This window comes from Corylus avellana, chromosome ca6 (genome assembly GCF_901000735.1).
Source record: "Corylus avellana chromosome ca6, CavTom2PMs-1.0".
NCBI classification, from domain to species: domain Eukaryota; kingdom Viridiplantae; phylum Streptophyta; class Magnoliopsida; order Fagales; family Betulaceae; genus Corylus; species Corylus avellana.
In genome coordinates, this window is record NC_081546.1 from 13,337,036 (window position 1) to 13,350,891 (window position 13,856).

General features: G+C 34.5%; 1 protein-coding gene across 1 annotated transcript; it reads left to right on the top strand.

Annotated features, from left to right (window-relative positions):
• The first annotated feature begins 10,516 nt into the window (after positions 1-10,516).
• LOC132184414 (aspartic proteinase NANA, chloroplast-like) lies at positions 10,517-13,297 on the top strand. Its single transcript, XM_059598040.1, has 2 exons — positions 10,517-11,238; positions 12,345-13,297. Exons 1-2 carry the CDS (start codon positions 10,631-10,633, stop codon positions 13,168-13,170), a joined length of 1,434 nt encoding a protein of 477 aa, XP_059454023.1. The 5' UTR covers positions 10,517-10,630; the 3' UTR covers positions 13,171-13,297.
• The last annotated feature ends 559 nt before the right edge of the window (positions 13,298-13,856 follow it).

The window sequence follows — 13,856 nt, forward strand, 5'->3', positions numbered from 1 at the left end:
TAAATTGCATTATTTTTTTTTTTAAAAAAAAAATTAACTGGATGGGGGCATTTTGAAAAAAAAAAAAAAAAAAAAGAGTTCAGAATGGTCGAATTGCAACAATTTGGAAGTTTAGGGGGTTCAAGTGCCACTTTTTAAATATTGGAGGTCAAAGTGCAAATGTATGAATAATTCAGGGGGAGTAAAATGTATTTTTCCCTATAAAATGAGTATTTTGAGAATTTTAACAATATTTAAAGAAAAATTCTAACAGGATAAGGTAATTGAAAGATATTGAAAATTTGATACCCTTAATTGAGAGTTTTTTTAAATTTTGCAGGTAGTGTCAAAACGAGAGAAAATTTATGAGAGTTTTGTGTATATATATATCAAGACTCACACTAACAACAATTCAAGATATGTATTATATGGGTGAAGCTAATCAGCACGCCAGCGTGCACTGTATCATGGTCCATATTATATTAGGAACTTCTTTACTTAAGACGTTCTAATACGAAATTAAAATAATACTATAACAAATAATAAAAATAAAGTTATATGAGTTTATATTAGCTTAAATGAGTATAGTTCATTTAATAATTGAGCTTAATTTTATGGTTTTGGTGGATATGCATGGGATAACTAAATGCTAATAATTTCTCATATTGTTTAAGAAGGATGGACTAGATCTTTTCTTTCACATGGATTAATTTTGTATTAAATCATAAACTATGATTAAGTGCTTGGATGTCTCATCCAGTTGACCATTAATCTATTACCCAAATTCATTTTCTACATAGTTAAAAGCATCTGAAGGTTGTGAGTTTGCCGACAAAGTGAGATCACCTAATTCCCTAAGAGCATATTTGAGATTGCGTTAGAAAGCTTAAAAGGTATTTTTAGTATTTAAAAAGTTGTTCCAAACAAAAGCGGACATATTTTGTAAAAAATTTCAAAAGTACTTCTTTGACCTTTTTATTCTAAAAATAGCCAAAACACACTTTTGGTAAAAATTTAAAAATAAAACTTTTGTCAGAAAGCGTTTTTTGACTTTAAAACTTTATTTCTCAAACACAAGCACAAGCATTCTCTAAGAGTCAATTTACTGTCGGTTTTATCATCAGTGGTGGTGGTGGTTTAGTAATCTTAAGAAAAAAAAATTAAAAGTGGTTACGTGCACATTAAGGTATGAGTTTGAATTTCAAAATAAGAATTTATATACCTAATTAGAATAAACTACTATGAATCTTACTGATGTTCTAATGGAGTTAGATCAAGCTATGAATGAATTGGGCATGAGGAAGAGTTTTCAGTTTTAGTAGACAAGTGCTACCAGAGTAATGCTAATACTAACACTTTTGTCACATTTTTGTTATGTTCAAGTAATTATTAAATGATTAAATTTATCTTATACTTAATGTGCACGTAATAATTGGAGTCACATAATCGTGAGATCAAAATCCGATAGTGATTCATTCCGAATTCAATGATAATTTTAAAAGTCACATAACTTTAAAAGGATAATGAAACAAAAAGTCCTACTCCTAACATTACTCAATGTTATTCAGATAACATCTAATAATGCGTTTAAGATTAAGATTTGATTTTTAATAGAAAAAGAAATTTTACCATTAGTTTCCGAGAACGAAACACCATGATTGTCAGTTTTGTGTGATGTGAAATAAAACCTGTCTCATTCTGCTGAAGTCAATAGCCCATAAATTACTTTCCAAGAAAGAAAACCCAAGGATCTTCATCACTTTTCTATATATGCTAAACCACTGTCTAGACTAATTCAATGACTAATTAAGTCAATCGCCCTTTGTTTCCAAGAAAAAACCAGATTATCCTACGCGGAAAACTTTTTGTTACTTCATATATATATATATATATATGAAAAATTACAGTTTACCACCATAACGTTGACAGCGTTTTTCAATTCGAACACTAAAGTTTTAATTTTTACAATCCATCCCCCTAAAGTTCCAAATTTTTGCAATTTAACCAATTGTATCCAAAGCTTCCCATATTGCCCCTATTTTTTATTTTTTTATTTTTTATAAAAAATTTAAAAAAAAATTCGAGGTGGTCGTAGCCATCCCTTTGGCCATCTGGTCATTTTTGTACTCCCAAATTTATTTTTTTTCTTCATAAAAATAAAAAGTAGGGGCAATATGGGAATTTTGGGATAATATTAGTCGAATTGAAAAAAATTGGAACATTGTAGGGGTGAATTGCAAAAATTGAAACTTTTGTATTCGAATTGAAAAACGCTGTCAACTTTGAGAGGTAAACTGTAATTTTTTCATATATATATATATATATATATATGTGTGTGTGTGTGTGTGTGTGTGTGAATATTTATGGTTTAGAATTGTTGAAATTATTCTAAGCATAACATGACTAGATTTGGAGTGGGATCCTAAGGATAATACCAATTAATTTGTTGAATCCGGAGGAGACGAGTCATGGTTCCACTCCGAAACGTGGACAGCCTGTTATATGAAAGCTACTCCACTTTCATTGCTAAATCCAGATTTTTTATACTGTTTGACATTTAAATTTGTATTTAATCCATAACGATTTTAATTCATAATCTGCCTATTCAACACCGGCAATTTATTTTTTCAATATGTCTTTAGAGGACTCCTCATACAGTACTTCATTGCCACATACGATGGGGATAAATGTTGCCGAATCACCTCTTAAGAAAAGAAAAAGGGAAAAAAATATAATTTAATTCACTAAAATATCACTTATTTTGTATTATGTTTTTAAATTTTGAAAAGTAATATTAAGGCCCTACATATTATCATTACGTGTCAAATTAGAGAGAATAACTTCTATAGGGTTTTGGCACAAACCAAGGCCTTTGTGCCTTTCAATAAGAAGGTGACACATCAGCGTGGAACACTATAACAAAAATATGGTATTCCACTTAATCTTTTTTAAAAAAAATACCTAGAACAAAACACCTTCTAGAATAACCTTTTCATATTTTTCTCCAAAACCACTCCAGCCACCAAGCTGTCGCCGGAGACGACGTCGGCTGGTACAGAGAAAGCCGAAAATGACGCCGTCCGGTACAAAAAACATCAGGTAAGAACGGTGTTCCTCCTCCTTTCCTCTAATGCCCCTTTCTCTCACCGGCGGCAACAGAGAAAATATGAGAGTTGAAAGAAATGAAGGGAAAAGAGAGTGGGGGAGGCTGGCTACAAATGGGCTAGGGCTTTTTGTCTCTCTGGATTCTTTTTCAATTTTAGGAGTAAATGCTAGGAATTTGAATCAATGAAATAAAATTTAATTTTGTGAAAAACAGCAGAAGGAGGCGTGTGATTAATTTGGTTGTTTCTATAATCTTGGGTTTCTTGATGTGTGCATGTTATTCATTTATACTGATGAGTTATTAGGTGATAAATCTGACAGTTGATATATATATATATATATATATATATATATATCCTATTCGTTGGTAGAGAATAAAACCAAAACCAAAACTAATTCTTCAACCAAAACTAGTGCCTTTACAACCTTTTAAAAAAAAAAAACATCTCGGGTGTTTTCTCTGGCAGCTTTTGGAGAAAAATATGAAAAGGTTATTCTAGAAGGTGTTTTGTTTTAGGTATTCTAGAAAAAAGATTAGGTAGAATACCATATTTTTGTTATAATGTTCCATGCTGATGTGTCAACTTCTTATTAGAGGGCACAAAAGCCTTAGTTTTTGCTAAGACCCTATAGAAGTTATTCTCGTTAAATTAGACATTTTTGCATTTTTTATCTCCAAAATACCCTTAAAATTATTAAAAAATAAATTAAAAAATATATGAAAATAACTATTTGAAAAAAAAAAAAAAACAGAAAAAGAAAAAAGTAAGGGCTAATTAATATGAAAAGGGCCACTCTTTTATTGTGTGTTTGACTTCTTTCTTTTTTTTTGGCTTAATTTTTAAATAATTTTATTCTTTTAAAATGAGTTTTTAATAACTCTAAGGGTATTATGGGGATAAAAAATGCAAAAGTGCCTAATTTGACATCTGGTGGTAGTATGAGAGGCTCGAATATCACTTTTAAAAGTTTGGAGGTATAAGTGCAAAATTCGTGATAATTTAGGGGGTTGAAGTGTATTTTTCTTAAAGAGAAATGTATGTATTTATCTATACGTTATGCTTTAAGAAAAACAAAAACATTAAAAGAAACACATTAGCTTCAACATATTGTATGTGAAAAAAAAAAAAAAAAGGCTTCAACACCAAACTTCTACTCTCTGTTGCAATAAAGGATCAGAACCCATTTATTCAGGTGTAACTCAATCAGCTGTGTACCACGTTTCATAAAGTGCATGTCACTAATTTGAATCTTTCCACCTCTCTCTTGTGTGGACATATAAAAATAAAAAAAAAAACAAAACAAAAAACAAAACAAAAAACAAAAAACAAAACAAAACAGTAATTTATAGAAAATGACATTCTAAATTAAGAAACATCATTAAATAACAATTATCACACAACCAAGTGCCTAACTACCCCTAGCTTTGAGGGCACTAGACCCCCAAAATTTTTAAAATGCATATACATACAACTAATTAACTAAACTAAGGTTTTGACGTAAAATGTTTTCAATGTTTAGTTCGTATGGAAAATCAGCGACGATGAGCGATCTTTGGTGGTAGTAGTCGGGGCCGACCTAAAATCGCTGGTGACTGTAACGCCCTGAAAACCAATTAACTAGTAATTAACTTCACGGTTCGTCTTCTAGCCTTATTCCACTACGAACAAGACTCAGAGACCTCTACTCCTCAAAAAAAGAGGATACTAAACAACAAAACATAATCATTACAACTAGAGCATTTACCAAAGATCATCAAGGAGTTAAAATCACACTGTACAAGTCATCATCTTTACAAGGGATTCATGCTATACTTTAATATGCAAACATGCATAAAAGTTTTAAGTCTACAACATAACTCAAAAGTATTAGTTACCATGAGTATCTGCCTAAGCTTGCAATAAGTCCTTAAGCATATCCCATGTTGAATCCTCCAAAGTAACCGGATGCTTCGCGGTATCTTCCTATGCTAACTATCTATAACCGCACAGTTGTACATATGAAAAAAAAAAAAAAAAAAAAAAAAAAGGGAAATAATACAAATGTAAGTCTGACAATTTACTGAGTATAAATGCACATGACGTACCCGTCATTAAATGGTGAACTTAGTTATTTATAAAACAAATGCAGCATTATGACAGTTTATCATGAATGTGATATAGATATAATATATGCATATAATAATGAGTAACAATAATAGTTCAACTGTATGGTCTACTCGAAATATTACCCATTCTCAATAGGGTTGGCGCTGTCCTGATGGACTTGTAATACAACACCGATGCCCCGGATATTGTACGTTACGGTACGTAAAATTAACGGCACGACCGAGTCCAACCTCGGGTAGCCCACACCACTAATGATGTTCATCCTATAGTGACCATCCATGGGGAATCGCTGGGCCTTGGTCATGAAACCATTGGATCCAAAGTCAACATACACACATTTGACCATAAAGTTAACTTATATAGTAAGCCCATAACTGTTATCTTGCACGTACCGGTGTACCATGTCATACAATACAATTAATCTTATCAGTCTTTTACATATATAGTTTTACAAGCCTAATTGTTATTATATTAATCAACACACGTTTTCACAAAAGAGAGTTCACAGTAGTTCTAAAATGTATTTCATGAGAGTTGTAAAATATGCATGTTTTATATATATAAAATAGATGTGCAATGTGGGAAAAATAACAACAAGCATCTATGTGAGTTTGTTTGTACTCACTTGGGTCGTAAGGCTCCTCCATAAAATTTTCTTAAGGCTCCATAACTTCGGATACTGAGAAAAAGCTTATCATTAGTTATAAATCCAACTAAAATGAACTTAAAACATGAAAATAGAGGCTATCGGACAACTGGCCAAAATGGTGTTTCTTGGAACACTTCTGACCAAACATCCGGGTCCGTAGCCTTACGTCCGCCCAGAAGGCTCGTATGTTCGGTCTCGTGGCAGTACGTCTGCTCAAAGAGTTTCAGGTAGAACCTCATTTGGTTCAACTGTCTCCTATCCTCCCAAACTGGTTCTAAAGCTACTAAAAGGATATCTAAGACTACCTATCTCAAAATAATGTCTCAATGTAACACAAAATACGCTAAATCAAGATAAACTACTAAACCGCCAAGATTAAAGCTTAACCTAGCTAGAAACTTAAAACCAACAACTAAGCTAACAACTAAATAGCATAACAGCTAAGAAACTAGCTAGGCTTAAGGATATTACCTCTTTGAAGTGAAACTTCAAGAACCTCCTCTCTTCTCCACAAAACACACAAAATCTCACAAAACACACTCTCACAAAGTTCTGTGAGCCTGAGGGCGAGAATGGGCGTATGACAATAAGGGGGGTAAGGGGTATTTATAGCAGAGGGCGCTACCAACTTCTCTGAAAAGTAGCGGACGTCCGATACTATTGGGGCGTACGTCCGGTACTATTTACACAGCGGTCCAAAGGTTGTATCGTACGTCCAGGTATTAACCAATGAGTATTCCAAAAGTAGAATACGTTCGTGTACTATTGGCAGAGTATGGCGTACTATTGTCAGCGTATGTACGGTGGTCCCACCACGTACGTCCTCTCTACTACAGACAAGAGCATACGTTCGGCAACCCTAGCGTACGTCCTCTACTACAGACAAGAGCGTACGTTTAGTGACCCTAGCGTACGTCCGGCCTAAAAGTTCAAATCTCCAAAATGCCTTTTTAGCTGTTCCTAGTGACCCAAAACCTAAATTAACCCTATAACCAAGTTACTTAAACTTAGTTAATTATTTGGATACAGTGACAGATTCCAATGACCTCGGTGGTGGCCGACGAATTTTGGTAGACTTTGGTGGCGGTTGATGGTGGATTCATGCTGCAACGGAGAATAAACTGAGTGTGAGAGAGAGAGAGAGCAAGAAGGAGAAGTTCATATTTGGAAAATGGTTTATGGTTTTAAAAAAAGAAATAATTTTACAGAAATTAAAATAATGTTTTACTAATCAACCAAAAATGCTTTTGATTTAAGTGCAATTTTTGACATTCCAAAACCCAAAAATTAGAAAATATAAAGAAAAAACAAACATTTTCGAAAAACATATTACATCGAAACAAATGAAACCTAAGTTAAAGACGCCCAACTACTACCCTAAATATTGCAAAGAGAATGTGATCCAAGTACAAGAAAAACACTGAAGACAGCAAGAGAGCACGACACGTATATCCAAAACATTCATCCCAAAAAGACACAAGGCTTGTCTCTTTGACATGGTCCCCAAGAAAGAGGCCAAACCTCTTGAAATCTTGTAATATTTTGAAACAGACAAGGTCGCATTCATTTGTAATGAAAAATAATTCAAAAAAAAAAAAAAAAAAAAGGAAGAAGAAGAAAATGAAAACCAATTCTTTGAATTTCTTAAAGAGTATCCATTGGTTCTTCTAGAAACTACCATTTGGGTGTGGGATAATTTTTGAAGACAACGTCTGCCAAAAGCTTGGGAAATCGTCACTAAAAGCTTGTTAAGGGAAATTTCTTTTTTTAGTCTTAACTTAAAAAAACCAAAAGATGTTTGGCTCATTCTATTTTCACTCGAACTAGAGCTTGTGTAACAAGCCGAGAAATTGGGCTCTAACTTAGCTTCTCAAGCCGTAAACCTTGTACGAGATTGAGCTCCAACTTATTTATTAACAGAGCACAAACTAGTTTATACGAGTATGTATCGTTTAATAATTAAATATAATTTTATATTCACGAACTATTTATTTAATAAACAAGTCCAACACCAATTTAGTCTAATAACTCCCTCCTTTACACCCATAACTCAAACCCAAGATACAGATTTCTTATTTTCTCATATGAATATTTTAATTGGCGTTCCATCAGATTATTGTAGTGCCAAAAAGGCCTCAGCAACTTGACCCGATATCAGCAAGGAAAAAACAAGGGTCGTAACTTTTATGGAACAATCAACAGACTTGATATACACAAGAAGACAAAAACGACAGCTAAGCTAGCTAGGCAATAAAATAAATAAAATAAAAATAATAATTAAAAAAATAAAAAAAATAAAAGAAAAACACTAGGGAAAATATTTCCCCTACAAGCAGATTTTGACATGACACTATCAATGTTATGTAACGAAATATACGTGAAAAAGTTAAATAATATAATTATATATTATAAATTTAGTTTTTTAGGGATTGATGTACTAACTATGACGTGGATTACTATATTAATTTGTAAAAGTTCGTACTTAAATTTATAAAACTACTTCGTTGATAAAGCATTAGGATTTGGGATTAAAAACAATTGAGTCTAAAAAAGGGTTTGACAGCTCTTTGTTTGTGATTACGGCACCAATTTAAAGCCTTTGTCTTTTGTAACGATGTAACACCCCACTCAATACTGGCGGTTTTTTTATTTTCCCGAATCAAATTTTTCAAAAGGTCATCCATCGATATTGTTCGCTTTTAACTCATTTGAAAGGCTAATACAAAGTTCTAAAAATGTCACACATCCTAATACTACTTGTATAATCACGTTTAATTGAATAATTTTGATAAATTCATGGTCATTACAGTTTTAAAACACGTTGTTATAAAAAAAAAAAAGTGAGTATATGTATAAACACATCTTAATCCTTGTACCCCAAGTGACGTCGGACGCTCCAATAGATCCTTTTTATTTTAAATAAAATAGGTAATATTTATTTTATGATCAAAATTTAAAAGTTAATAAATCTAACAATATATATAAATTTATTATTCACACATTTGTTTTTTAAATTTAAATAATACGAAATAATTTATGCAGTTATATGGATAAAGTTTAAATCCCGATAATAATAAGACAGAAACCGTAGGAATCTTTAAAATCAAAGCAAATCGGAGAGGGTTTTATGCCAAAAGGTAAACTAGTGCCCCCACCGAGTCATGAGTCGGCTCATAAGCCGAGTCGTCGAAGCTGGAGTGCTCCGAGATGCCAAGTAAACTCTAAATTATCCTGGATGTCCGGACGAGAGAGAGATGACAATCATGGACGATGCTTAAAGGTAAGAGGAGCCACTAAAAGCACTTATAAATAAATTTTATAAATTGATGTGATATAATATGATTAAATTTTTTAAAATTTGAACTTATCTTATATTTAATTATGTTGTGACATATTAGTTTGTAAAACTTTTTTTGTAAAGTTAGTTTGTAAGCCTAACATTCCTCCTAAAAGCAACCAAAAAAATAGTATCCGGGCCGACCAAAAAAAAAAAAAAAAAATAGTTGCCTTTATTTTGAGAGCTGTTATTATTATTTTTAAATAAAATATACTAATGAGCAAAGAGAATAACTTCTATGTGCTTGTGGCACAAATCTATCATTTTGTGCCTTCCAATAAGAGATTGACACTTAAGCTTAGTATGACTTAAGAAGAGAAAACAAATACACTAGATCACATCCAAATCTATTAAAAATTAAAAAAATCTCACCTCATGTATATGGATGTAATCTGGTGTGTTTGTTTTCATTTCTTAAGTTGTACTAAGCTGAGATGTCAATCTTTCATTGAAGGGCACAAAGTGGTGAGTTTGTGCCACAACCCCATAGAAGCAGCTCTCATGAGCAAATTACATCAAATTTAAGAGTAGTTTGTTATTGTGATTTTATAGCAAAAAATACAATTTTAAATTTAAACCAAATCGTAGAAATAGTAGAAATTGGGGTTGATTGAGACTTTGTTTTATACTTTTTTTTTTTTATTAAACATTTCTGCACAAGGGGAGAGAGAAATGATTCAAACTAGTGACCTTTGTTTTGTGCGATGTAATATCCAATCGATTGAGGTACCCTTTAGGACATACGAAGGTACTTTTTTAAAAACACACAATTTTAAAGGTTTAATTACTTTTTTAAAAATCACATTTTAACATTGCTACACTTTTTGAAATTGTAAAGCGAAACAAACCCTTAAGTGTATGTTTGGGATTACGTTTGAGAAATAGAGTTTTTAAGTCAAAAAGAGTTTTTGGGCAAAAGCTTTATTTTTAAGTTTTTACCAAAAGTGTTTTTTTGGCCATTTTTAAGCTTTTTATACCCTTAAAAGCGCTTTTAATTTTTTTTACCAAACGAATACTTTTTTCTTCAAACGGGCTTTTTGAGTGTTAAAAGCACTTTTAGACCCCTCAAACGCAATCTCAAACAGGCCTTAAGTCTAATTATGGATTCAACAGTTGTAATCCCTAGTTTTAGGTCTTCAAATTATTGGTCAACAATATTTAATTTAATTACGACACCTATTTATAGTATACTTCCGCTCTACTCCTCCCGCACCATCCTCATTCTTTGTTGGCATTGGCAACACATTTTGTACAAAAATTAAGTACAAGTAACAATAACAACAACAAATATTATATATATATATATATATATAACCCCAAATCCTCATTAAAGGCGCCCCCCTTTCTCGCTCTGTCGATATTTGCGTAGCAGGAGAACCTTTCCCCTCTCCCTCTCTCTCCCCTTTCCCTCAGACCTCTCCTTTTCCCTCCCTTCTTCACAGAGCTTTTACGATGATGGAGTGGAGGCTAATCTCGCTCCTCGTCATCTTCTTCCTTTCCGTCGGTTTTGATTTTCATGGCTTCCTTTTCGCCCACGCAAATCCGATAAGGCTGGAGCTGATACACCGGGACAATCCTCTGCTCAATGGACAGGTGCGGAGGCCGAAACAAACGCAGCTGGAGCGCTTTAACGAGCTCGTCCGAAACGACATCATTCGACACCGCATCATCTCCTACAAACGCGGCCAATGGGGCGCTAGCACGAGGCGAAATGACCTGGAGCTGGAGGCGTCCATAGAAATGCCAATGCACTCGGGCGCGGATTTCGGGACGGGCCAGTACTTCGTGGAGGTCAAAGTTGGGAAGCCGGCGCAGCAGTTCCTGTTGATCGCCGACACCGCCAGCGAGCTGACGTGGATGAATTGCCGGCACGGATGTGGGAACAAGTGCGGCACCCATAAGGGGAGACTCCTCGACCGGCGGAGGGTGTTTCATGCGGATCGGTCTTCGTCCTTCCGACCTGTGCCGTGTTCGTCGGAGATGTGCAAGGTTGGGCTGGCGGATCTCTTCCGCAGTCCAAAATGCCCCTTCCCATCAACCCCCTGCGGCTACGAATTCAGGTTGGTATAGCCTCTGTGGACTGTATTATTTGAATTAATCAAACGGAAAATTGTTAATGATTAGTTGCAGTGGGATGATTAATTAGACAAAGCAGGGGACAGAAAATGTTGGGAGAAGAAAAATCCAAGGAAAGTTGTTGGAGATTAAAAGCGAGCCGGGAATATTGGTTGGAACGCGTCTTTATTGAAGTGATGAGTGTGTTGAGTTTTGGTTGTGTTTTTTTAATGCAGAGTAGCAGCTGTACGTAGTAGCCATTGATGGGGGGTTGGGTTAAGTTGGGAGTCGTGGACCATGGTCGTCTGAAAAAGCTTTCCCCGTCACCATCGTGGTCACGAACCCTTTTGTTTTATGGCTAAACACACTTGAGCCATATAAAGTTGGTCAAGATGGGTCATAGCCCGGGTCAGCTTATTGAGTTTAAGTCGTGTTTAGTGATGAACATAAGGGTATACATAATAATTTTTACACGACCTATCTAATTAAACGAATCAAATTTTTAATCATAATTTATTAATTATGTTAAATTTATGTCAAATTTACACGTCGAATAAAAGAATTGATAATTTTATATCGTGTGTCATGTCGAATATGAATATAAGACTTATGTTTTGTATTGAGCTTGAGTCGGGTCGGGTGGTGAACATAATATTATATATAACAATTTTTATCTGCCTATTTAATCAAACGAGTCGATATTTTCAATCATAACCTGCTAATTTTGTGTTAGATTCGTGTCGAGTTTGTGTGTCATATAAATTTTTTTTTTCCAAACCAATTGGAAAGAAATTTGTGCCAAAGATTAATCAGTCATTATCGGTCAATTAAATAAATTAATTAAATTGCTTAATTTTGCATTAAATTGATGTCGAATTCTCAAACAAACAGTACTATACCTCCATTGGCTCCATATCCGACATAAGATTTAAATTGAAGTTATTGTTAGTAGGTAAGTTCACATGACCCACATCTTTGCACCCTTTTTCAGGATCTGATCTCAGTCATGGCTGCAATTAATGCCATTGCCATAGCTCTCTTTTTGCATATATCCTTTTATATAAATTATAATTTGTTTTACTCATCTTATTTATTTATTTGTCTTGATTAGTTACATTGACGGGTCGGTTGCTTTGGGCTTCTTTGCCAATGACACCATCACAGTAAACCTAACCAGTGGAAGAAAGATGATGCTAGACAACATGCTCATTGGGTGCACCGAGTCTACAAAGGGCCAGGGCTTCCAGGGAGCCAATGGTGTGTTGGGTTTAGGCTACGCCAATTACACCTTTGCAACCACAGCGGCCAAAAAGTTTGGTGGCAAGTTTTCATATTGCCTGGTTGATCACCTGAGCCCCAAGAACATCTCAAATTATCTCGTTTTTGGTGGCAAGAGAAATCATAACAAGCATTCGTTGGTGGGCAATGTGCAATACACCAAGCTCCTTCTTGGTGTTATTCCTCCATTCTATGTTGTGAATGTGTCGGGCATCTCCATTGGAGGCAAAATGTTGAATATAACATCTGATGTGTGGGATGTAAATGCTGGTGGTGGAACCATCATTGATTCAGGCACAAGCCTAATGCTTCTGGCTGAGCCGGCTTACGCTCCCGTCATGATGGCGTTGGAACTGGCCGTGTCACCTTACGACAGATTGGTCTCCGATGACGGACCATTCGAGTATTGCTTCGATTCGACGAAATTTAACGAGTCATTGGTGCCGAAATTAGCGATTCACTTTGCCGATGGAGCTCGGTTTGAGCCGCCAGTGAAGAGCTACATTATCGACGTAGCTCCTCAGAAGAAGTGTCTCGGATTTGTGCCAGTGAGTTGGCCAGGTACCTCCATTATTGGCAATATAATGCAGCAAAACCATTTGTGGGAATTTGACTTGGGCTGTCATAAAGTGGGTTTTGCTCCCTCTAGCTGCACCTAGTTGTCGTCGAGTTGAATTTTTCTTTTCTTTTTTCATACTTGTCTATGATGTTCTATCTCAAATTCATTGCAATTATATATGTAATTTCTTGAACTTTAGCAATTAAAATCATAGCAATACCAATTAAGCATCAACTCAATTGCTTCATAATTTTCTGTTTTGTCTTTTTCTTTTCTAAGTGTGTATGATCACTTGATTTAACACTTAAATCACGCAGCTTAGAGGACTAAGATAATTAAGAATGGTTAAGGACGCTCAAAAAAATCATGATCCCAACTACTTGGGCCGATATTAAAGAATCCAATTAGTTTGTAAAATTTCCAATTGCAGGGTTGAATGTGAGTAAACAAGTGCACCCAGTGATAAATTGGGATATTCAATAATCGGCTAGTAATTTGGGTAGCACATTGTGGGAGAGCGCATATGAGATCCACATAGCCAAATAAATGATGGGTTAATCGGCCGCCTATTCAGGCAAGTGAGTCCTATATAAACTTTCTTACATGCTCTGCCTAAATTGTTAATAATTTGAATAATTAATTGAAGGTAGATCTTAATCCCCTAACGGTTTTAGAGCAATTTCACCTCCTGAACTTTGAATTTGAGGCAATTGACTCTCCTCTGTCAATTTTTGCCGTTCAACTTAAACCATAACGGAAACTACTAAAAAGACCAAATTAACCTTC